Genomic DNA, 26,640 nt, shown 5'->3' on the forward strand with positions numbered 1-26,640 from the left:
AAATACAACTTTTAGAGAGAGAGACAGAACAGAATATTTAATATAATTTAAAATTAAGTTAAAATTAAATTAAAATTGAGCTTTTAAGGATGATTTTGACCAAACGCTGATTAATTTAATGATTAATTTAAGTAACACCTATCATTTATTAAGACAAACAGAATTATTAATCTTGCTGTTTAATGTATGAAAAAAAATTAATATCCTTACAAATTATTAAATTTTATTATTAAATACATATGTACAATGTATACATATGTGTATATACAATAATGGAAAACAAGAGGAGGCAAGAATGTAAGTATATTATTAATACATATCAATTAATTTATTTCCTTTTCTCAGAATGGCTGCACAATGCATATCCTTTACACATATTTAGTGCGTAGAGTGTTACGTACGCGTGCAAGCATGGTTAGAACGATCAAGCTTTGATATTACAAATAAAAGTTGATTAGGTTAAATATAATCCTATAACAATTTGAAGATAGAAAGCAGATTGTGCGCGCAACATATATTATTTGAGAAGAACACGTATATCATAATGTTAATATCTCGAGATATACGTTTATTTTAATATCGTTATGTGTCCTTTAATGCAAAGCATATACTCTCTCGAACAATATATTAGACGATAAAGAGTTTTAGAATGTTGTTACATAATGCTAGCCGACGAGAAAAAGGAGCTACGAATGCCGACGCTCGCGCTCGGTGGGAAGGTAGACGGTCCGAAATGTTACAAACGACACAAAACAAATCTCGAGAAATACATTTATCTTATAATTGTTATGTATCCTTTAATGTGAGGCATGCTCTCTCGAACAAGATTAGACGATAAAGAGTTATTAAATGCCTTTGCATAATGCTAGAGGCAACGATGAGAGAAAGGAGCTACGAATGCCGTGGCTGTTCGCTCGGTGAAAAAATCGGAGCCTCGAAATGTGACAAACGATGACACTTAAACAAATCTCGAGAAATACATTCATCTTATCATTTTTATGTATCCTTTAATGCAAAGAATGCTCTCTCGAACAAGATTAAACGATACAGAGTTATAAAATGCCTTTGCATAATGCTATAAGCAACGAGAAAAAGGAGCTATATACGAATGCCATCGCCCGATACTAAAACGAGTCTCAGAAATTATACGTTGACACAACGCTAATTGTTTCATGAGCTTGTTAATTTCTATTAAATAATTGGAAATTTTTTATCAAAGTAATGTAAGTTATATCTTGCTGTTCCGAAAAAAATCAATCCGGATTCGGAATATAATTGGCGAGAATATAACGGAGTTTCTCTTAAATCATCAGCGTACGGAATTAAACAATTGTTAAAAAGTGCCGTTATATTTACATTGATATATCTTCTTTAGATAAAAAATGCTCTTTCAAATAAAATTATAGACAAAGAATATCTTAGAATGCTGTTGCATAATGCTAGCGAACGAGAAGAGGTACTTTTAGTATCGAATATGCCGTCGCTCGGCGTTCGGTGAGTCGAAGCTCCGAAATGAGAGAATGCGACAAACAATACTGTACGACTGTACGAATCTCGAGAAATACGTTTATTTCAACATTGTTATGTGTTCTTTAATGCGAGGCATGTTCTCTCGAAGCAAATTACTCCATAAAAAGTTTTAGGATGTTGTCGCAAAACTGTAGCCAACGCGAAAGGGGAGACTTCAAATGCCGACAAGCGACAATAAGCGACGATAATTGAATTTTGAAAAATAGCTTCGCGTTAACTATGTGTATCTTTTAAATGTAAGGCATGTTCTCTCGAATGGAATTAGACCATAAAAAGTTTTAGAATGTTGTTGTAAAACGATAGCCAATTAACGAGAAAGAGAAAGTTTCAGATGCCGACAGACGACGGATATTGATAAATTTCAAAAAATAGCTTTATTATTAATTTTAACATTGCCTCGTCAGTCGCCAGAAACAGAAAAAAGAGAGAGAGAAAAGAAAAAGGGAAAGAAGAAAGAAAAAGAGAAAGAATCGAAGAGAGACAGAGATTGGCCGCACATGCGCTCTATCTCTCTCATTTTATGGGTGCGTTCAGCCGATACTTCGCTAGCCTAGCAATCGTGAGCAGTCGCTCGTTTTCGCTCGTTTCCTTTCCTTTGACCCAATGGATTAAAAGGAGAGGAAACGAGTGAAAACGAGCGACTGCTCACGATTGCTAGGCTAGCAGAGTATCGGCTGAACGCACCCATTGTGTTACAGGGTTGCGTTCCAAAATTCACTCTGGGTAACTAAAATCTATAGTTTACGTCACGTGCACTGTAGCATTTTAGTTAACTAGAGTGAATTTTGGAACGCAACCCAGCCCAGGATAATACAGACTGCAGGCAGGCTAGTCGTCTAGTGCTATGTGCTATGTTATGCAACACGTAAGCGGAGCTAACCTCACTGTCGGTTTTGATAATCGGCAATAATCGGTGTTTATAAGATCTTGGAACCCACGTAATCGTCAGAAAAATCATGGCGCGGTACGTTATTCTATTATATTCATCAAATCCTATACTCCAATATATATTAATCATATGATAGGTCAACAATGCGTGAGGCAAAACTTTGATGTTGACGTACGTCAGTTTTTCATGCACTGTAACTTTAAAGTAATATTGAAGCGTCAGATTTTCTCCGCAGTCGCGGAAAAATTTGTTATGATAAAAAGCAAGCCGTATCTTATTTCACTTGTTTGCATAAATTCCTTTCGTTATCCAAAGTCGTGGGACCAACATTTCACTCGGCTGTCTTCGCTCAATCTTTTCATGTTTGTAGAAAGGTCGAAGAAACAACATTTGAATAATGTTTAGTTACCCTACCTAGATTAACAATAGCTTTACATAATTATTATTGTTAATTTGTCATAATTTGTCGTGATTGGCTTTTTAGAGTACCAGAGATCCCGGACACCAAGGCCATGGATGGGGACAGGCCCATGTCCATAGTGCGTCGTGTGGGACGCGAAAGGGAGCGGATGCTGGGAATGACGGACGAGGAGCGGGCGTGGAGGAAGAAGTGGTTGGACGCTCAGAAACTCGCGCCCGAAGAGCCGGTGATGCCCAAGGGCTACTACGAACATATGTACAATCCGATCAGGCGTTTCTACATGGCACCCATGAACAAAGTCCAGAACATGTTGGAACCGTTTATTGTAATAACAAGAAAGAGTCAGCTTGGCAACACATGCGTTTGTGATACAAATAGTTTAACATTTCTCGCTCTTGTAGGGTAAAACATCAGCGTACGTGCTGCGGCACACTCTGACCAAAATGGCAATGGGTACCTTTGCGATCTATTGTATCTATTATCATCTCAAGTACAACAGAATGGTATGCAAAAATCTATTTCTCAACGTACTGAACGCCCCGCTTTTAGTATTAACGCGTCATATATTTTATACGTATTATTTGGCTTCCTTCAGAACTGGACGAGGAACGGTGGATGGAAGATCACGGTGTCGAGACAAAAAATGTATCCTGACAACAAGGACCTGAATGCCTTGTACAAAACGGAGGGCAAACAATTCTACGTAAACGATTTCGACAAGTCCCCTATATAAATCTCAAAAACGCGATATCTTCCTTGTATAGTTATTATTTAATTTACATCGTTAAATGTCACTGAAATGAGAAACACGATGTTGTGTTAAAAAATGTCATTAGTAATAAATTGTCCTTATATTATAATCCTTGTAATTGATAATTAACGTCCTATATCCCTCAGGTATTTTTTCATTAAGTTAAATCCGCGATTAATTTGTCATCGATTGATATCATTTTATTAATACGAATAGAATTATTGATTTTCTGCGTAGAGAAAAAAAATATTTAGTTGAGCACAACGAATTATATAATTCGAAATTTTGCTGTGAGCAATTCTGCCGATCGAGTTAATTAGAGTTTGGTCGAAGTCGCCCTGTGAAAAACGGACCAAACGCGGTCGCTCGTTGTCGCTGCGATAGCGAGAGTCGACTCACGCTGATGCGAGATGCGAGTTTCCCTAAAAGTGAGGTTACGTTGCCCTGTTACAGCAGTGTAAACATAACAAGTACTCCACATTCATGATCGTGTTTCCGAGTTAGAATAGACGTTATATCGAGAAAGTCAGTTTCTACGAGATGGCCGAGACTCCCTTGAGTTTGGGCGAGAAGACGTTTATTATGCATGGAGTCGACGTGAGTATATCCGTCAACAACAACGCGTGCGTAGCGTGCACGTGTTAATTGTTTCCGACGATCCGACGTGCACGCTTCCGTACTCGTCAGTATTTATTTTTTGAACACTACAATAATCACCTCCGATTTATTAATTGTTGCATTTTAGGCAACTTCAGAGATTATTATAAATAAAAATTTATGTTCAAAAAATATTTTTCTATTAGCTTGTTTCTATACCCGGTTAATCGAATCTCGATAATAGATTTTGTGTCTGCTACAAATTTTATCAGTAGAATGATAACAGAAGTGTAACAGAATATATTAAAAGAATGACAGATTGGTTGCGAGAACCAATTGGAATCTGTCATTTAGTAATCATTGACATGGAATGTATGATTTAACCCTTTCAACACGGTGGGAAACTTTTTTGTGTTTTTATATGCACAGTATTTTATGTGTGCATTATTATTTTTTCGTACTTATATGAACCATTAGACATGTATAAAAAGGATATTTACAAAATAAAAATTAAAAGTTTTTTATTTTTGTTTTAAACCTTAGTCCTGAATTTAAACTTGATGGTACATATATATGATATATATGTGTATCTGGAGTCTCGAAAGGGTTAAATGATTACAAAATGATAAATGGTTTCTGGCAGAATATAAGCTTAATGTAGTTTATGTCAATCTGTTCTGCTCGAATCTACCAGCATATTGCTAACATTTTACTTATTGAGTATCTTATACATTGTAACAATTGATTTGTTAATTTCAGCTTGACTTAAGAAACGACGGTCGATCCAGGTATCAGTATCGTTCTATTGAGATCGAAACCAGGTTGATGAAGCACGCGCACGGATCAGCGAGATTACGCATAGGCAACATCACGGATGTATTGGTCGGCGTGAAACTGGAGATCGACACGCCGTATGCCGAAAGACCAAACGAGGGCAAATTAGACTTTTTCGTAGACTGGTACGTATGCGTCTTAGGCTCGGATTCTCTCGATTAACGTTGAGTGATTTACTTTCGATCGTCTTTTCCAGCTCCGCTAACGCTACACCGGCATTCGAAGGCAAAGGCGGGGACGATTTGGCGACCGAGATAAGTAACGTCCTTTCCATGGCTTATCAGACGCCAGATGCCTTCGATTTGAAACAGCTGTGTATAATACCTCATAAGAAGTGTTGGAAAATGTACGTGGACATCTTGGTAAGTACTATCGGACGATACGACTGGATACGACCGCGCTCAGAAGTCTGCTTCATTGCTCCTTCACCTTTCCAGATCCTTCAATGCGGCGGAAATCTATTCGACGTTGTGGGTGCTGCGGTGAAGGCGGCGTTGTACAATACTGAAATTCCGAGGGTGATCGCAGCAATGCTCGACGGTGGCGAGCCGGATATTCAGGTGTCGGACGATCCTTACGACTGTATCAAGCTGGATGTTACGAATTATCCGTTGGTAGTAACAGTATGCAAAGTATGCAATAATCTTTAATCATTATTGTAAAATAAATGAGTTGATATATGGTAGTAGATTATGTTTTCTATAAAAAAAGATACGATTTTTTCTTATTTTTGTAACTTTTTATTAATTACTTTGTACATTTTCGGCAATTAAGATTCAACGTTTAATTAACAAAAATGTTAATTGGCTGAAAAAAAACCTTTCCTCTAACAGATTGGAGACAATTTCGTGATAGATCCAACGTTGGAAGAAGAATCCTGCAGTGCGGCTAGTATCCTCATGTCCGTGATGCCGAATGGCAAGGTGACATCCGTGGTCAAGCTGGGATACGGTAGCTTGCTGCCTAGTACCTTGATTAAGATGTTGCAGGTGATAACAGTATCTGTATATTGATTATTACACGCTGTAATTGAAGGCGAACTATTCAGGATTTGCCTTTGAATCTGGATTTTCGATTTTACAGGTTGGAAAGGATATCGGCCTCAAGCTAAACGAAACACTTATGAAAGGATTGGAGGAGGAAAATAAGCTCGGCCAAACGAAACCTATATTTGGCTTTCTTAGATAATAACGCGCGCGTGGACGTTGTCATGGACTTCAGAAGATACAAATATATATTTTTTAGATTCTTAATTGTGGACTTGTTAAGTTGCGCAGTGTTTCTCGTTATTTATAATTTCTAATGTTACGATGCAACTGTGTTATTTTTAAGGGGAGGGGGCAGTGTGGTCTAGCGGCAAAGATGCCAAACTCATAACTGCGAGGACTCGGGTTCGCGTCCATCTGACCACCACAGTTGGAATAGTTTAAGAAGAAAGACATTAACCTGCTGGTTGTCTTCCAGAGATACACATGTGTACTACACGCTACATTTCTTTGAAAAGATTTAGGTATTAGTACGAATGCTAAAATTGCGTGAAATTTTTCTAAATTCGTGTAGAGTGTTTTTCATACTTGCAAAATTCTACATATAAAGCTGCAAGAGCATACTTTTTACTACAGTGTAACAATCAGTAATTAATTGTGTATGTATGTGTGTATTTGTGTGTGTGTGTGTGTGTAACTTTGCAAAGCATAATTTGGAAATTATTACGGACTTTGAAAAAAAATTCTTATGAGGCGTTGTGAAAGATATGTGTATAAGTGTAATGGTAGAGCAATGAATCAGTCAAATAAATGATACTAGAGACATGTGTATAGATTTCAACTATATACTATTATTTTTTAATTCAATAATAATTGTCCCGTCTTCTAATTCGGGCAAGTACATAAAAATCTCTTAAAACTTCGATAATTTCGGACTCTGAAGTTTAACAGCGCTCATTTACCGACTCTGTATGGCGTTTTCTTATTTTTTTAAAGTTTTTTTTTTATATATGAAAAACTCGCGTCGCGCCCGGGACGTGTTCGACAATTCGTTCTTTGATCCTAAACATCATCCGCTTGCTTTGATTATATTTCGACAGGCGGATAATTGAGTGCTCGACAATCAAAGTCGATAAATGACGCGTGCGCGCGATGAAATCGGCTTGACCAGCGAATGTCCAGAAAGTAAGGGCCTTGGCACATAGAAAAACTTAAGCGGTAAAACTTAAGCAGTAAGAAATCAACGGTATGGATTCGCTACCGCTTAGGGCCGTGCCTTAAGTTTTTAATTGTGATTGGCTGATTTGCTTACTGCTTGAGTTTTACTGCTTAAATTTTTCTATGTGCCACGGCCTTAATGCCTTCTCGTCCACAAGAATTAACATTGAGAAAAATAATTTCTGACGCGATTATTTCAATAGCATTCCTTTGTGTGTGTTTTACAGTAGGATATTCTTACGGTCGTATAAGTAAATATCCTCCATGAAGTCAGTTCGTTATATAATAGGCAGGGAAGCGGGAAAATTCGCACGAAGCTCGAACTGTGATAACGAAATCCGTTGTTTCATTTCTTCTCTCTTTTTTTTTAACGATCTTTAAATAGAGTGGCTATTACAATGATTATGTTGAAAGTAGTGCTGAAAAGTAGTGAAAGATATCTTTTCTTTTAGTTTCTTATAAATATTTCTGTTCTTATACGCAGCGTTTTTTTTCTTCCTCTTACGGATTTGTTAATAGTTTGTACAGAGGTCCTAGCATAAGTAATTCTTACAAGATAATAGAATCGTTCTCTAGTGTGTATAATCGTGTGTGTAGTTACAAGTTCGTCAACGTATATATATATATTTAATATCATTGTTGCTTCCGAGAAAATCGGACGTCCGATTTTAACAGCGGTGACATCGTCAAGCGACATGTAGGAACCTCCCTTTCACACACACATTCTCTCTCTCTCTCTCTCTCTCTCTCTCTCTCTCTCTCTTTTTCTTTCTCTCTAACTCTCGTTCGTAAATTGAAAACAATTGAACGTGACGAGGATCGAAGATCGCATTTTTGCATGGCCATCGACGCGAAATTACTTTTGCGTGTAAAATAACGTTGATGATGAACGCATTCGTCATTGCATCGCGCGGCGCATTTAAGTCGGAAACTCTGATTAACATATAAGTATAAATTATGAAACGACAGTCACAGTTTTTATGAACAAGATCTTGAGTTTTTAGAGAGTGAAAGTCGGCTTCGCGAGAGAATGCTCAATTTTCAATCTACAATGAATAAGCTATACATCAAGTTTATTCGCAGGTAGATATTAAATTAGATATAGGAATAAAAAATTTAATTTAAAATAATAGAATAACAATAAAACAGAAATATCCAACAAATATATGTTGAATCAATAAAAATAATTTAAAATAATTCATAAAATGGATATTTTTTTACTTGAGCAGTAATATCGTCTTGAAATATTGTTCGCGTGCTTTCGCAAATAAAAAGTGACTCAAATACGTCGCTTACGCATCCAAAATCGCGGCTTGCGCGTTAGATTTTGTTTTGATCGGAGATCTACAACGGAGAAGGACCACTTACGAGGCCATGCATTTACGCACATGTATATATGCATCTGTGGAAGTTTGTCTCTCGGCATCCCCTCGTCGTTTCTGTTACATTTTCACATTGTCTACCGTCGAAGCTTATTTAATAAGTAACAAATAAGGATCGATAGCGTGTGGAACACTATTTCGCCCCTCATTTCTAATAACAAACTAAACCTTAAGCTACGCTAACAATAAGTGAACTCGCGGATTACTATCGTCGAGACGTTAACACACGTTGTGTCATTAACACGCTGATTCCAGGCGGAACGAAGGTACTTTGTCGGATTAGAAAAATTGGAACACGATCGCATTCGCGATTTAAAAAGCGGGATAATCGCCGGGAAAGTAAGATAGTCGAATCTTTTTTGAAGCATCGGTCGCTTCGCGAAGGTCAATCGCTATTCTATAAATCGCAATTTATCAATGATTATTATGAAATTATCAATATGAGAGTAATTGCATGTACCTCCGAGAGGAGGCAATATTTAAGCATAATCTCGAAAATCAGTTTATCGGTTTCTTAAGTACGTTATTAAAGCTACGTTATTTACGTGTTACTCCGCGCGCATTACATGTGAATATATATACATATATATATATATATATATTCATATATATATATTCATATATATATATATATATATTGGCCTATTGGGTGCCTCGGAAGAGATGCGCACTCGATGACATTAAAATGCAGTCGGATTTTTCAAGTTGACGAACTTTGATCTCTTTTTGATTTGCAGCATTAAATAATTTTGGCGCGACTGGGCTTCTAAATAAATTATCTCTCTGTTAAAATTCACCAAACGTTGGGCCGAGCAACACGATTTATGTATATTATTAAGGTATGTACATTCTCGAAGCCTAATTCGCCAAAATTCTTTAATTTTCGACGACACACAATTGCGTGATTAACGATTTCGAGATAACGAGGTTTCAGACGAGGGGTACGTGGCTTCTAAGATATCCTATAGATACAGAGTAACCCATTTTAATGAATGCTGTAAAATATTTCCTACATTAAGCGAAATACAGCATGCTTTGTATTTTATGTGCTTCGATAACGATACTATATATATATATATATGGAGGAAAAAAAATGTATCCCGATCATTTAACGCGAAATATTTCACTGCATTAATTACAACGGGACGACTTTTTATATTTATAAGATAATTGTATATGTATTTATAACTATAATTTATATTGATAATTGTATTTATATTATTTATATTTGCATTTGTCTTTGTATTTATATATTTATGTGTTCATGTATGTATATTCGTATTTATATTTATATATTCATATGTTCATATTTATATTCGCATTCATATGTATACCTATATTTTTATTTATAATTACTTATACACACATATATATACATATATACACATATATACATATATATGTGTATATGTATGTATATGTATATATAATTTGCTAAATTGTGTCCAGCAACGTCTGGACCTAATCTTCGTTCGAGATATACTTCTCGTGTATCTTCTTCGCGCGTAGATCATGGAATCTGAACGATGACTGAAAAATCGGTGCATTGAAAACTATATCTCAATTTCTTGTGCGCGCGTCTAATGCGAAAGTAAAACGACGGATGGCGATGGATGGAAAAAAACGACTATTCGAAAAAGTGCAGATCGAAAGCGGTAGCGGTGAACGAACTAAAAAAAAAAATAAAGAAAAAAAAAAGATAATCGATTCACACTCTCGTTCGACAGCTGTGAATAATCGTGTACTTTATTTATTTAACGTTTAATTAGACTTTTTCGCAAGTTCAAAATCCAGTTTAATTCTTCCCACACTCATTACCGCTATTTTATAATTTTAATGTCCATGTGATTATTATATATATAAGTGTCGCTCTCTCACACTCGGTTAATTGATTGCACGTGAGAAACAAATCCTCCTTTTTTTCTGTTTTTTTTTCTCCTCTCTCCTCCTCTTTATTATTAACTCTTATCTTGCACTCGGCGAAACGTAATAGCATAACTTCCCTAAAATTCACCACACTTTAACCGCAATAAATAATGTTGTGTGTTACTCGCTGCTTACTTTAATTAATTAAGTAATTTTACGATCGGCGACACGAGACGATCCCTCGTCGTACCCCGTAAAATTAGATAACAACAGAGATCCCCGAGAGCTACAAACAAATTCTCAGTAATCGCACAGCGGGCATATCCGTTTACTGCACCTGTCCATCACATAAGCACAAATATCTCGCTTCTCTTTTCTCCTGTCGCTCATCTAAACAAGCTCCCTTACAGCCTCTCTTCGCATACTCGCGTTTTCTTTCCGCCCTGATTAAACATGCAACCGGCGACCGGAACTGAAATGATCTCGAGTACCGCCTCGAGCTCAAAGCCGCTTTAAGTATAGCGGTAGGTGCGAATATACCTGCATCTGTACATATATTATACATATATAGGCACGGATGTGATATATATCGTACATGATACGCGCCAAATGTCGAGGTACATACATTTGGAGGAAAAGAAAAAGAAAAAAGAAATCGGTTGTATGCGAGACGGCTGTTCCGAGTGCGCTGCTCGGATTAATCTCGCGATTCCCATTCCGCTTCTCGTTAGCTTCGCCAGTCTCGCGCCGACCCTTCGGCCGCGAATTGAAAAATGCGAAAACGAGGTAAGTAAATGCGTAAGTACGCGCGCGGTTCTTGCCCCCTTCAGCGCGATCAATTCAATTCGGCACAACTGATTACCCATGTCGTTTTATTGAGGATACCCGGACCCGCCGAGTAAACCGATTGAACGCGACAGTGATCTCGATAAGTGTGTCCTAGTACGGAAGAAATATATGTTCAATGTCTGTAAAACGATCATCAACGTTTATTGAGATACATTGTTATCGAAAGCATTTCAACTCCTCCTATTTACCCTTACAGGTAGCCGATAATTTAATCCGCGCGCGCATTTACCGTATATCGGACGATTAAACACCGACGCAGAGGTAAATGACTTACAACGACAATGAATTAGATCGTAGCTGATAATGCGTGCGATTACTGTACAACATGTGACGCTTGACGCGGCGAATTTCTCGAAAGTCGATCCTTCTTATACTTTCCTTCGTACGTGAGACACGGTAGCGTGAAATGTGAGAGATAGAGAGAGAAAGACATTCCCGACGCCGCGAGGAATCCGGACGTCTCCTCTCATTTCCGGCAAGGATTCTTGCGAATCGTTCACGCTACCGTCTGAGAGAGGTGAGCGTCGCATCAATTACAAAAAAAAAAAAAGAGAAAAAACCAACCGCGAAACGCGTGCGTTAACAAGATCCTGAGAGAATTATCCATGAGATTTATTTCGCGGATCGTGGCACGCGATATTAACCCGTTGGCTCCTTCGAAAATCCAAATCGCGTGCTCGATATATATAACTATACTTTCTAAGGAAGCGTACTATTTTGTTTTTATATATACTTAATCGCTATTTACAGAGAATCCAGAGTTTTTATTCGAGCGAGCGAGAAGAAAGGAACATTTCTTTTTTTATATATATATCTTTTTAACGAACGATTAATTGTTCGAGAAACGCAGCTCGGAAGAGATGTACACACACACGCACACGTAGGGGACCATTTGTTACGCAACAACCGCAGCACAATTAACGAACCGCCGGCGCCAGCCGGTGATCTTCGCAACAATCTCCGCTGCAAACCGGAAGTGGAACTATGAAGAACACCCGTTCTCTCGCGGTGGAGGCGAACCGCCAGCGGGTTAATATCGCGTCGCACGATGCCGAATCTCCGCGGACGTTGAATTCGAGGATTTCGAGTCGGCCGAACGGCGAACGGCCGCGAGCCGCGAGTGCATCGCTCGACGTTGCACCACTGAGTCGCCCGGTTGCATCTCGATCTCGTTTGTCTCCCATTTCGTCTGTCGTTTCAAATCAAGGGTGGAAATACAAGAGAAACCGCGTTATGTCCGGATGAGACAGTGCAATATTAATTGCATTCTCGATTGCCCTTCTCCTCGTTAATATTTCTTTCTTTTTTTTCTGAAGGGGGAGAACGCATTATAAAGAGTGATGATCACGCACGCGAGAGTTGGATGCAACCGGGCCCGAGAATTAAAGCAAACCAGGGTTCATCCGCGATCCGCACTCGCGTTTCTATTATTCTAATTAACAATATCGCCTATAATAATTGAGGAAAAAAAAACGCGCGTGCGGACGACGGCCGGCGGAGCCGATTTGAGTATCGATATCGGTCGTCTCGAACGACAACGGATACATCGACGGTTTATTTTTTTTTTGTTATCCTTTATTTCCTTTTCCTGCCCGAAAGCCTACGAAAGTGAGAAGAAGGTGAAGAAGCGAAAGCACGCTGATCTTAGAACTTTCCAGCAGCTCTGGCGGATTTACAAGGCTCGGAAACGGTGAGAGAATTATATTCGCTTACAAATAAATCCTTATTATGTAATATATCGACACACACGGACAAGAATGTAAATTCTGGCGATGCGAAACAATCTGGTCGACACCGGTTTCTCGCGTCGTGCTAGCTGTGCGACTCGCAGGGAAGCCTCGATCTTGAGCTTTAACTTTAACGACGGATTTCTCGATCTCCTATAATCCACAGTGAATCCTTTCTCAACCGAAATATCGCGGAACCGAGGATTATTTCTCCTGTTTCACTAAAAAACTATAACTCGAACTTGTTATACCAATCGAATGAAGAAAAAAACGATTGAGAAATTGCTGCTAAAAATTGTCGCAATTAATAACCCACAACGAAATATTATTTTTTAATTAATTTCGAGTAGATTTTATTTCATTCAAGGTTTAATAATCGAGTTGTTTAAAAGAAAAATATAGAGAAATATGACGATTCTTTCCCGAAAGGCGAAAGGACTGTGAGTCCGTCGAAGAACTCGCTGTCGTTAAAATTAAAGTCGAGGATCCCGGATAAACATATATCCCGTATATTCTCTCCCAATCGGGATCGTCCCGTGAAACGACCCTCCAGCTATCGCAGCGTAAGTCGTTTGTCTTCGTTAGTTAAACCGCGTTAAGACATAATCGTCGGAGGTACAGCTACGCGATACTTTTTATTATTATTATTTTTTAATACACTGCGCGAGAGAAATGCGTTTTTTCTTTAAGTACATAGATACAATATAAGAAACGCGTTAATGGCGCATAAAAATATTCTCGATGCTCATCTCAGTTAATAAGGGATGGGATGACTTACGCGACTCTCGGCTGATAATGAGCGAACAAGGAAACGGAAACGGAGGTTGACAATGGCAAAATGACGCGATCGCGAAAAATGGGAAATGTATGTGTGTGTGTATATGTGCAAAGATAGATGTGTCTACGTGTGTGTATAATTATATGTCATTTGTATATGTATGTATATATCGAGGATTTGATCTCGAGTCATAATCAAACACGTCGTTTGTTCCTTTTCTTCTTTTCGAATCCTCACTCGCGATATTTATTTCTGTACCAGAAAGAAATTGAATAAACGAAATCGGATCAGGGACGATCGACCAATCTGTGTGCATATTAAACCCGCAGTGAACCCGCGGTGTCGCACAAAATTGTTTTATAACTTGACTTCGTTAAAGACGAGAACTCCGAAAGAAATCTTGAGCCTTTCGCGTCGGTCTTTTTTGTATGTCTTTCAGACATCTCCATACGTCTCTTTACTCGTCAGATTTGAATAAACCTTCTCGCCTGGAGAACCAAGCGTCGTGATAGGAATTTCGCGAATTGTAGAGGTATACGGTCGTTCAAGTTTAGCGCTTCTTCTCGGGGATTCGCTTGATCGAGATCTCCTCGCGCGAAATTAATTAGCGTAAAACTCGTTCATCTTGTGCATGTCTTAAGCGCGAAAGTAAAGGGAGGTAAAACGACGCGGGCCTAAATTGTGATCCGAAAGGAATTCGCAAAGGTCGAAGTACGAGGCGGCGAGAATGTCGCGACGGCAGGTGTGTTAGACGAGGACGAGCGCGACGAGACGGCGTCGTGACGGCCACGACGATGGCAAGGACGAACAGCGATGGTGCACGTTTGTATGTGTATGCATATGTGTGTGTGTGTGTGTGTGTGTGTGTGTGTGTGTGTGTGTGTGTGTGTGTGTGTGTGTGTGTGTGTGTGTGTGTGTGTGTGTATGTCTGTGTTCGTGCGCGTGTGTGTAACACAAAGGTATATGTAACAATACGCGTCTTTATTATTTGGCAGTGTAAGGCATATAGAGTGCTTAAGACTAGAATAAGGTGCAATAAATAGGCCTCTTAAAGCCTTTTTCAAACGAGAGAGAGAAGTCCTATTGTATATGTGTATATATATTTTACGGACCTAAAGAGAACTCTGCCTTTACTTATACTCTTTTTTTTATCTTTTTCATCGTTAATTCTCGTAATATAACCGATGACGGCGTAATAATTCGACTTAGGTACTTCGAAGACTCGAAAACGTTTTTATTTTTCTTTCCTTTCCCTTTTCGCTTAACGTACTTTTGTGTGCTCCTGCTTCTTGTCATTTTTCTATCTTTCTCTGGTCTGTTCCCTCTCTTTTCCTCTTTCCCTTTCTTTTTCTTTTTTGTCTCCCCCCTCCTCTATATCTCTCTCTCTTTCTTTGTCTCTCTTTTTCTCTCTCGCGAAAGAGCGCTTGAGAAATGAACGATAAGCTAGAACTACAAAATACGGCTACTGACTTCATGGAGATGTAACTTCGTACACACGTTACACGCTATTTTCTATTATTTGGCAGCGGTCTTGCACTTAAAAACGTAAAACTTACACGACGAAGTATAATAATAACCCATATTGCCAACGTTTTTTACATCGGGGTCCGGTGGGCGACGGCGATTCTCGATTATTAATCGCGCGGTAATCGAGTGATCGCGGAATTCTACAACCCCTTTTCCCCCCTCCTGCCATCCCTTCTTTTTCCCCCTTCTTCTTTTGTTCTCGTGCGGCCGTGAAGAAACACGTTTCGTCGCAATCGCGAGATACGAACTATATCCCCTCTTGTGTGATAATGATATTTATAATTATATTTATATATAATATATCTCTCTTTATGTGTGTATATATGTATATTTACGCGCTTCGTACACGGAATCGATAGGTCCTGAGAATAACATCGTAGTCACAGGATGAACGAAAATCTTGGTTTTTCTCGCTATTTTTTTTTCTTTCCCCCACCCCTTCTTTTTCCAACGTACCCGGGAGAGACGGAGTGGAACTACCCCGCTCTCGTTTAGGTCGCTTTAGGTCCCTCAGCGATTGAAGCGATTGAAACAGTTCGTCGGTCCTTAAAAATGCGATCGTAAGTATTATCGCACATTCCGCGTGCTTGCCTTCCCCATCTTGCCCGGTTTCCGCGCGACCGTCGTCCCTCGATCTTTCTCTCCCTTCCCCCCGTGTGTGATTACGCCTTTACTATCAGGATCTTCGTATCGATTTAAGCGTAATAATGGCAATGTTGTGGCGATCGATTCCGTGATCTGCAATCTTTCGGCAAAGAAGAAGAATCGGTGCGACTTCGCGATAATATTCCTTTACCCTTCCCCCTTTCCTCCCCGCAGGATCGTTTCTTTCTCTTCTTCTCGTTTATCGCAACGGTAACGCTATAGAAAACAAATTGCATTTACACACACCCGTTTTTTTTCCTCGCTTTTGTCCTCCTTCCTCAAACTCTCTTCTCTCGGTAAGGCACCCCCAGTGCAAAGTATATTCACGGAAGTATTAGAATAATACAAACTAGTGACTAGATCATCCTTAAGTCGCGCGTAAGAGAGAGATCGGGAGAGCGACAAAGGGAAAGAGAAAAAGTCGCGAAAGGGAGGGAAAGAGGAGAAAAGGAGAGAGATCTCTCTCTGGGTGGGAAGGAAAGAGAGAGAAAGAGAGAGAAAGAGAGAGACAGAGAGAGAGAGAGAGAGAGAGATAGATGGTAATCATCTGAGAAATAACAATATATTAATACGAGAAAAAAGCAAGAAAGGGAGAGAAAAAGAGAACAAGAGGAACAGATAGATATAAAACGCAAGGAAAAGAGCGAGAACAAGAGAGAGAGAAAAATTTCACGCGACGGGAAAGAAGAAGAAAGAGAGAACCAAGAAGTTGGAGGTAGAAGCAACGAAGAGATGAAGATAAAAAAGAAGAAGAGTCAAGAACGAATTTCGTACCAACTTAAGGGTACCAACTGTATCTTACATATCTACATATCTTCAAAACTCGACCTCGAATCTTTCTCTTTTTCTCTTTTCCTCCCTCTCTCTCTCTCTCTCTCTCTCTCTCTCTCTCTTTCTCTCCCCCTCTTTCAACCACCTCTATATTCCTCTTTTCTCCTCTCTTTTCCTTCCCTTCCGCGTCTCCCTTCGTGCGGCCGTCGTCGCGCTTCTTCCACACAGCGGTGCGTCAAAGAAAGAAAGGATTCCACGAACATACACGCACATACACACGCAACAAACACCCCCGCGCGCGCGCACACACACACACACACACACATACACATACACACATGCGATAGGAGAGAAAAAAAAGAGACGCAAGGTGGTACGGTGAGGAAACGTAAGAGAGGCGTATGTAACAACTGAACCGCGTATGGGAGAGGCAGTGGTGCGTTACTTTGGGGTAATATTTATAATTGATGTCTCTCGCGCGGATCTCGGCGGATCCGGCAGCGACGACCGGTCGGTCCCCCGGAACGGCTTCGGGGCGCGTCGGAGCGGTCGTCCTCGTCGCGAGAAAAGAAGAAAGGGGTGACCCCCGATTCCTCTCAACCACGATGCCGACCCCTCCCCCCGTTTCCCGTTATCAACCGTGAATGGACCCTCCACTGCGTTCCTCCTCTCTCCCCGTACCTCCTCTCTCTCCTACACTCTTTCTCTCGGTCCCTCCCCCCTCGTTCTGTGAGCTCCCTGCTCTCTTTGCGAGCGATCGACGGCCACGGGGAGACGACGGACGCGGGAGGGTGGCGAAGACGTCGTCGTCATCGTCGTCGGCGTACTCGTAGTGGTAGTAGGCGTCGCTACTGACGACGCGGCGGCGTCGTCTCTAAACGGCAGTCTCGGTGTGACTGTGACTCGAGAGCTTGTCGACGTCAATCTCCGGTATGGTGAGCTCGTCCGGTATGTTGTCGGCGTACTCGATGCTGCTCGTCTGCGAGAGTCGTTTGCTCAGGGACGACTGCTTCCTCAGTACCTCCGCCAGGGTGGTGCTGCTGTGCTCGCCGTAGCGCGTATCTAGGCCCTGCCGAAATGCGTTCACTACGCGAATCTGCAAATTGGAAAGCCGGTACCGGTCGGATCAGTCTGGTCTCATGGGGGAGGGGGAGGGGGACGATCGGCACCGCCGGCGACGGCGACAACGACGGCGACGGCGGCGGCGGTCGCCGATGATGATGATGATGAATGACAGGCACACGCAACAGCAAGTTGCAGGCTGCCGACACACGCACTCGAAGATAGAGAGAAAACGTTCAGGCGAGATTCATAACGCCGCGACACACACACTGTGTATATATGTGCGCGCATATGTGTGTGCGTGGGTGTTTGCGCACATATATGCACAATGGATACGTATATAAGATGAGAACCGTCCGCAAGACTGTCGCCCTTACGTCTTACCCGAATGTGTCCTCTTATCACTTTGGAGTCGACATTCTTTCCCCGAGAATTTTGATATTTTGATCACGAGATCAGCTCCTGTCTGAAATTATTAAGTTTTCGCTATCGTTCAATTATCTCTTAGAGTTTTAGAGAGAGAAAAGTCGACTCCAAGCACGTCGAGGTGGCTTCCGTTAAAGGATAACGCGCCAGTCTTGGGAGATCCTATACAGATATTTATATTTATAGCAATGGCGGGGGCATGGAATCGGAGAATGAATCGCGTCTGGAATGAAAAATTCGCTTACCGGACTCACCTTTAAGTTAATTCAGTCCGCACTAATTAACTTTCCAGTTTGTTGAATTCTTATTCAGATCAGATTTAGTCCAATCAGCGTTTTTCTTTTCTTTTTTTTTTTTGCTTTCTTTTGCTATTTTACCCGATTCACCATGAGACCCCCATTCGCTTTGCATCCCGCCATTTAAGATACGTAAATACGTAGAAACAAGACAGAAAGCAGCGATTGGCACAAGATATTACAGAACTAGCGGGGTTTTTTTGGAATCGCCCTGCGGAACAAGGCATTGTTAGAACACAAAGTTCGGAGCAGCTGCGTCGGTATGGCTGATAGGAGAGAGTGAGGTTCGTAAGGGCTGCGTGTTCGTGAGGATCTTAGCGATTTTCGGCATACTTACTTCAAGAGAGTGAGAGAGAAGGGGAGGAGAAACCGATATTCCCCCTCGTGATTCTCCGATCGTGTGTGAAAGGCGCTTAAGATTAACTTAACATATTGAGGACGGGCGTGTCTTTTCCGTTAAACGCGAGATTAAGCTCGCTATTGCTATTTTTATGCGCTTACACAAATGTCCCGTAAAAAAATATAACTATAATAAAAATAAAACAAAGAGCACCTTACCGGTATCGGTAGCGGCTTACCGCCCAGCGTAATAACGCACGTGCGACTCGATTCCCGTTTCTCTCTCATTTAGAGATTTATAATATATAAAATATCGATCCCCGTCCGCAAAATGTTAAGTCTGCGAGACACTGTATATATCACTCTCCTAGCTTCAATTTTGATAACTCAAGACATCCTGTGGAGCTTCGCAAATGTGGGAATCAATGATGGTCGATCCGTTCTTAGCGAGAATTTCAAAGCGATTGTCGAGTAATTAAATTTGGAAATCTTTCGGTCCATCGTGCGTCAACTGCACTAATTACTCGACGATCGAGAAAAGCCAAGTGCCCTTGCAATATTTTTTTTAAACAATACACACCAGGTAAGAGGACGTTCAAAAGAATTTACTTCAATTAGTTTACGGCACTTCGTTGATCGATTAAATCAATCGTTGAAATTTTCACCAAGGAGAAATCGACCTTGAACTCGTCGAGGAATACATTCCTATTGCCGATTACCACTTTTGCAGACTCGTCCCGAGTAACCCCCGATAGCACCAATATCTTATAAATATTCATATAACGTCCATAGGCATTCTGGACATAATATGGACATCCATAGGATATTGTGTGCTGTCTGGGAACGTTCGCTGATCGTTCCGCTTTTACTCGAGTACCTCGCAATTCGGATGAACGAATGCGGCCTGCAAAGAGATGCACCGTGTGTACCGACGTCGCCGCTCTGCAACTGTGCTTGCAACTTGCCGCGCAACACCGCATGCATCCATCGACACTATAGTCATCTCAGAGAGACTAAAAAAAAAAAAAGTTCGACGGAAAAAAAAAGGATATATTCACACTCGACTCTCGGCAATCTATTTTCTGCGTGTTGCCGACGGCTTGAGAAACTGCGGAAGCTGCTGCCAGCACTCGAGTTCGAGACGAGTGAGAAAGGAAAAGAAAGACAGAAAAAAAAAAGAAAAACGATTGCGCCCTTTTCTATAATGCGATAATATATATAATGCGAATACGCGACAGATCGCCAAGCTGAATTTACGCGGCTGGTCACATGCGCGGCCATAATAATTTACAGTCCATCACGGCGATCGAGAAGCGTCGCGTGTGCGATCCACGTCGCGCAATCCGGCGACGGATTCCCAGCGTTCGAAGAATCGATTTTCCTCGAAGTTTACGGTCACGTAGCAAACATTTTCGTGCAAAAATTTGTGGCGCAAACGCGCAGCTATATTGAGAGAAACGAAAAATTAAATGCTGTAACAGCGCCAAAAATCTTTACAATCGTCAACTTCAAATTGCCTTCGAAGAAATTGATATTCATGCACGATAAATTTTAACCGATTGCTTTTTTACGTATTCACCAATTATCATCGAGATATAACGGAAATTACTTCGAGAAAGTCGTCGCCGAGGCTGGTCATAGCGCCGAAGAACGCGGGACGGATCAATGCGCGACAATTTTTGTGCGGTCATACAGAGTGCGTCTTCTGTTTCTCTCGCAGCTTCGGAGAAGCCTTAACGATTGAGAGAAAGGGGAGAAAGAGAAGAGGAAAGATAGAAAAACGTCAAGATAAAGACAGAACAGATAGACAGATAGAGAAAGAGAGAGAGAGAGAGAGAGAGAGAGAGAGAGAGAGAGAGAGAGAGAGAGAGAGAGAGAGAGAGAGAGAGAGAGAGAGAGAGAGAGAGAGACAGTAAGACAAAGAAAGCGAGAGAAGTGGAGAGCCAACAAGAGTAGAGTCTGGACTTCCACTTAATTAAGCAATGCGACACATAGAGGTAGGGAAAGCACGTTATGTTCACTTCTTCAGTAAAGCCGGAAAGTCCTTGAATCGAGGGATCCAATCATTATTCTTGCGTATTAAACAAATTTAATACGTCTGCGTAACAAGTTTTTGTATATTTATATAAAATTTATATTTAAAAGTGTCTTAAAAAATTTTTAGTAGCATGGGCAGTCAAGTCAATCTCGACGAGCTGAATTTTCAATGTCGCAAAATGCATCTTTCCTCGAACAAATGTAACATTGAGATCTTTATTCAACGGAATGATATAAAAAAAAACCGAACCAATAATTTATCTCGCGACCAATGGTTGATCAGTGTTGCTTTTTCTATGCGGTCACATTTTATTATGTATAAAAATTTTCTACTATACGCGGACGCGGCTGACAATCGCGATATTTTTCTACTGCGGTCATCTTTAAACCATTTCACTTTTTACTGCAAACGGCTGACCATATTATAGCGACGATTCTTCCTACTGTGACCGACACGCGGCTTTTTTTACTTGCACGAATGCAACGCGCGCGGACAATTCTTCACCGCGACAGTGAAAAGCTCGTAAGCTGGTCAGACAAACACATCGTGGGGAATCATTATTAGGATGGTTTAGGACGCAAATTTAACGGTGACACGCCGACGAGTGAATGATGCAAAACGCAGAAGATCGAATAAAAGCTCTTACCTCTTAGCTCCACCCTATGCATGTACGCACATTTATTTTCGGCGATAAACGCTAATGTCGCGAATTAATCGAGAATACGCCCCGTTCTAAGCGTGTGTCCTAAGCGACGCAGTGGAATGCGCTGCCAGACTCTGATGGAACGTGTCTCGTCTCTCTGTCGGGGACTCGTATCTGTTATCCGATAAGACCTCTATCTTCTTGCTAGGATTCCGAATCTCTACTCGCAAGCGCAACGAGGGGCACGACTCACCGTTCGACGGTCCATCCCGCGGCGGTCATTTCCTATCTCGAGGACCACGTGATATATAAGCGCACGTGGTCACCGAGAGACACGCGCGTTTCCTCCGTTAACTAATCCTGGCAACATACATCCGTGACGCCAGAAAGAAACAGGATGCACTCTGTATGGCGGTTCTTCATCAACGTTTTCATATACGTGTACGTGAGAGAGAAAGACAGAGAGAGTATATGTACATAGCAGACCAGGCAGAATCATCACAGAGCAGAAAGGAGCTACGGCAAGCAGCGCGAGGAAAATATCGAGCATCACAGCAATTAAGTAAAAGCAACACGTTAAGGCAGCCCGTACAATACTAGAGAAAAATGAAAAGAAAAAAAAAAGAAAAGAAAAAAGATAAAGTGGAGCAGGATCTAGGCTGCGATTAGCTTACATGCAAGTTCGCGTGCCCGGCAAACGTTATCTTCGTTAGAGTGAATTCGACTACCGTTTTTTCGAAGACGATTTTCCCAAAAGAGCCGCCTTACGGTCGACAGCGGAGCGAGGGCGGGGGTTAAAACGGGAAACCCTCCGTTATCCCTTGCTTCCTTTCTTCCGTTCGTTTTCTCTTCAGTCCCCCCCCCCCCCGGGCTCGACGATCGCTGGATGGTGCACGCACGCACGTCACACGTGCGTGCTCTCGCACGTGTCTCTCGCCCGATTTAACGGGCACGCTATTAGATAGATTCGCTGACACACAACATTCAGAAGAGAGATACTTACGCGATATGCGAAGGTTGTTATCGCCGCGGCATTTCCGCGGCGGCAGCGGTGACGACGGCAGCAGCGGCGACGGCGACGGTGGCCCAGCTATACAGACTCCCGAAGAGTTATACCTCGGACCCCCCTTTTGGGCCCGGGGCCCTCGGCACGCGCGCTAAATACGTATCTGCTCTCTTTTTTGCGTCTGGCTTGGAATAACATGCACGCTACGCCAAGTAATGCGCACTGCCGATTATACGTATCGCAACGAACGACGACTCTCTCGACGGAAAAAGGCGATATGTCGTTTCGAGTATCACGTGGATGGGTTTCCAGGACAGGGCGGTTAAGGAGAGAATGGGGGGAGAGAGAGAGAGAGCGAGAGAGAGAAAGAAACAAAGAAACGGAAGAGCTGAGAGCGAGAAAGAAAGAGAAAAAGAAGGACAAAAAAAGAAGACGGAAATGGAGAGTACAGAAAGTGGCAGTTTCCGGATAAGATGAAATTTATTTATTGTATCTTCCGTTTTTTGAAATTCGTTGACTCGTATATCCGGGAAAACTACGTCGCACATTGCCGGTTCAATGACTCGCGAATATCAATTGCTCCAACTTGTGAAAATCGTTTACAATTTCCGCTCGTCGAACATGGATGACATATTCACTTGCTGCGATAGCATAAAAGTGGAGTAAGCAAACCGTGTGATTTTGTCACCTTTCTCGTCGGACAAATTTTCGTCTCGTACGTTTTCCTTCGTATCTCTCCCGTCACGAGAGATTCGAATTTAGCTCGTGTTTCTCAGATCGTATTTTTTTTTAGATCGTGGCGTTACCGGAAAGTCGATTGACCGATTGATCGGCAGCATAACGAACGTTCCATCGATCTTCGTCGAGTGTCTGAAGGGTCATCTAGGGTAGAGGAGATATACCGTAAAGGGAAAAATCATGAATTTATGTGAAAAGAAGACACTCCGGTGAAGAAGAAAAGAAAGAAATGCGTAGGATGTCCGGTCTCTCGTCGCTGGAGAACCTCACAGTTGCGATGAAATCTACTCGCCAACCACAATTCGGTTATATTCATTAATTAATTACGCCTATTTTAATTTTGACAGATATTTTTTTTTTTAGTAATGTAACTGTTTTCTCAGCTCATGTAGCGATCGATTAGATCATATGGCGATGTAGAATTCAATCGAGAATCTTCTCGCTCGATTAAATTGAAAGAACTAGATTAATTATAATAAATCGAAACCAGAAATTGAGATTCTGAACACGCTTCGGCGAGTTCATCTTTCGATGCTAATCGCAAAGAAACATCCTGCATGCAATTTATAAACGAATTCTTCTGCGCGTCTGTAGCATCGAAATATGAATTAGAGACGAAGCCGATCTTAATTTCCGATTGTAAATACCATATTTCTGCTAGGATACACGTTGCGAGATATAACGTGACGCAATGTGTAAACTGCGCAAGCGAGCAAGGGCAGCTGATGCGTTCAATCGGGGTTTAATTCGCTTCACTCAAAGTTCGATAAGAATTGTTAAAAGAGTGGCAAAAGAGTTAATATCGGATAGGGGTCGAAGCTCTATGCGACGAACTGACATCGTCGCTCGCGACGCAAGATGCACAACGAAAGCAACGTGCAAGGTTCTCAGGCGATCGCAAATACGAGATACGCAGCCGCGGCCACAATGCAGCACTATTCGCGGCGTATCTGCACATATGCTACACACTTAATTTGCAGCGACACGGTAAGCAACAGTCAGGGTAGAAGCAAACGTCACACGCAATTCTTTTTTTTTTTTTTTTACAAACGCCACAGATTCGCGTGTAAGATTCGCATCGCTCTGGCATCGCGTCTCTGTCATGCAAAAAACGGTAAACGTGTGATCGGTATAATCTCGGTGTGATCGCGCGCAAGGAGACCTAAAACGCAAGTCATCCTAAATGCATAATACATTAAATTAAAGATCAACTCGGCCTTTCTAGCGGGGTCCGCGAGCACCTCTCGTCGGCTTACACTCGACGCGGCGATTCCTTTTTTCAGGACCGGGGGTGCAGCGGAGAAAGCGAGAGGGAAGAGGGGGTCGTGGGGGTAATTGCGCAAAATGCGGGTTCGTGATTTCGTGACAGGGATCGAGAACTCATCGAGTTCTCGATTCTCGACGCAACGGACGCGGAGAAAAATTGTTCACGTTCGTGGTACCGCAGCGAGAATTGATAACCGTTAAAGCGACAACGGTCTCGATCCCTGATGAACGATCCAAACGAGGACAAGGGGGGTTGGGGGTTGGGATGAAAGCAGAAGAGTGGACATGAGAATACAGACACACGACGAGTACACGATGTAAAGTCACGATTACACAGGACACCGAGTTTTGCGGGGGTGAACGATAGTTCGGAATTTAGAACAACAGAGTAGGAAGTGACGGACTTGTACCACCAGAGGGCTGACTTGAGATTTGACGAAAAGCATTCTAACGACTTTAGTTAGCGTAATGAAAAATCGTATAGGCTCATCAAAAGAGATCGCCCTCGTTCATTTTGGGAGATTCCTCGCGTGAAGAGCGGCGGTAGTAGCTCTCTATATATATGTGAGAAATAAATATAGAAAAAATAAATAAATTATTGCCATATGCCAACGAAAGCCCCTACAAGCAACAATGGCGCAGAGTATAGGCACGAAAATCGCTAATCCTTGCCGCGCTTTAAATATCGAACAAGCTTGAGACGTCAAGGATTAACACATGGACATGTATACCTTTCCTTCGTACTGTCGTCGAGGGCAGGAAAGGCTGCCCGGTCCAGTAGTACAAGCCGTAATATTATCCTATTGTAGAACAGTATAAAGTAGAAAGCGGGAAGTATACGTAGAGATAGATAAACAGAAAAGATCACGACAGAGGGAAAGAAGAGAGAAAAAAAAGAGATCCGGAGAGGAGCGAGAGATGTAGAACGGGGTAAATTTGCAATTTGCACGATCTCACTTTTAGGTACAAAGTGGACCTTACAAATTATCATATTCCGCTCTTGGATATTTGTTTTATACAAAAGAAAGAAAAAGGAAAGAAGAGAAGGGTGAGATGAATAGGCAAAGGGAAGGAAGGAGAGAGACGATCGATAGAATATAAGAAGCGTGTATAAGCGAAGGGATCAAAAGACAGCTGCGAGCGAGCAAACTGGCGAGTGACACAGAGAGCGAAAAGGAAGAGATCCGAGACAGAAAAAAAAGAGAAAGAGAGAAAGTAAGAGATAGAGAGAAAGAGAAAGAAAAGATAGAGCAAGAGAGAGGAGCGCTTACAGCTTGGTCTGTCGAACTCTTGCTGTAGGGTACCGGTATCAAACGTTCCTGCAACTCGCCACCTATCACCTTCAAGAGTAAAGGATAACATAATGGTTACAACAGGGTGGAACGATCGAATCGCGCGTAACCACTTCTTCAACCCTCAAGCGGCACACAATCGCTTCTCGCTTCGAATCGCTTCATTCTTTGCGACGCGGACGCGCGTTCGAAACTCGAGTTGAACCAATCGATTAATTGTCAGCAGCAATATTGTCGCGTAAGAATTAATTATTTTCTCGAGAATACCAGGATATGTGTAACGAAATGATTTAAAAATATCTTGGCTCTCTCTCTCTCTCTCTCTCTCTGTCTCTCATGAATGATTAATTCTTACGCTAATATTGCGTGTCTAATTATTTTTTGTGAGATATATCAATTATTTGTTATCGAATAGAGTAGCTTGAGAAATTTCAGAAATATTTTTACGGATTCTTACAATTTTCTATCCAAATAATACATTTGGCAAATGCATATTATTTTAATAGATACTAATAAATCTTAACTGGTACGATTTTATGTCAAATGGTCATTTTAAGATATTCATTCAGAATCGAATATAATAACATTAAATTATAATCTGCATATTTTTACATAGTTTATCGTAATGTAACAAATGTTATGCTACAAGGTATGCCTACAACTGTGTCCAAAATAAATATCTCGTACATAATATCGTAATTATTAATTAAATATAAATATATATTTATATTAGAATGAAATATATATTTATATGTTTAAAATA

At 41.2% G+C, this 26,640-nt stretch overlaps 3 protein-coding genes across 9 annotated transcripts in view; 2 read left to right on the forward strand and 1 right to left on the reverse strand.

Annotated features, from left to right (window-relative positions):
- The first annotated feature begins 2,297 nt into the window (after positions 1-2,297).
- On the forward strand, positions 2,298-3,700 carry Nd-b17 (NADH dehydrogenase (ubiquinone) B17 subunit). The gene is made up of 4 exons (XM_077420151.1): positions 2,298-2,494; positions 2,904-3,165; positions 3,242-3,343; positions 3,436-3,700. The coding sequence occupies exons 1-4, from the start codon at positions 2,487-2,489 to the stop codon at positions 3,571-3,573; spliced, it is 510 nt and encodes a 169-aa protein (XP_077276277.1). The 5' UTR covers positions 2,298-2,486; the 3' UTR covers positions 3,574-3,700.
- Positions 3,701-3,988: 288 nt separating this feature from the next.
- Rrp42 (exosome complex component Rrp42) lies at positions 3,989-6,833 on the forward strand. Its single transcript, XM_077420402.1, has 6 exons — positions 3,989-4,188; positions 4,948-5,147; positions 5,219-5,384; positions 5,460-5,654; positions 5,856-6,011; positions 6,106-6,833. The coding sequence occupies exons 1-6, from the start codon at positions 4,132-4,134 to the stop codon at positions 6,208-6,210; spliced, it is 879 nt and encodes a 292-aa protein (XP_077276528.1). The 5' UTR covers positions 3,989-4,131; the 3' UTR covers positions 6,211-6,833.
- Positions 6,834-6,839: 6 nt separating this feature from the next.
- Positions 6,840-26,640, reverse strand: part of Pmca (plasma membrane calcium-transporting ATPase 3) — a 58,547-nt gene continuing 38,746 nt past the window's right edge. For 3 of the 7 annotated variants that reach the window (XR_013259137.1, XR_013259133.1, XM_077420401.1), the window contains one exon: positions 17,728-17,867. Coding sequence is in view for 5 of the 7 variants with exons in the window: in XM_077420401.1 (XP_077276527.1) it covers positions 17,858-17,867 (10 nt within the window). In the remaining 2 variants the exon portion in view is untranslated. Of the gene's footprint in view, positions 17,868-23,050; positions 25,926-26,640 lie in introns of those variants that run through there. The other 4 variants (XM_077420396.1, XM_077420394.1, XM_077420395.1 and 1 more) reach the window with 3 other exon arrangements.

Source organism: Temnothorax americanus, unplaced genomic scaffold (genome assembly GCF_048541705.1).
Source record: "Temnothorax americanus isolate GAGA-0224 unplaced genomic scaffold, ASM4854170v1 Scaffold6, whole genome shotgun sequence".
Taxonomy (NCBI): Eukaryota; Metazoa; Arthropoda; class Insecta; order Hymenoptera; family Formicidae; genus Temnothorax; species Temnothorax americanus.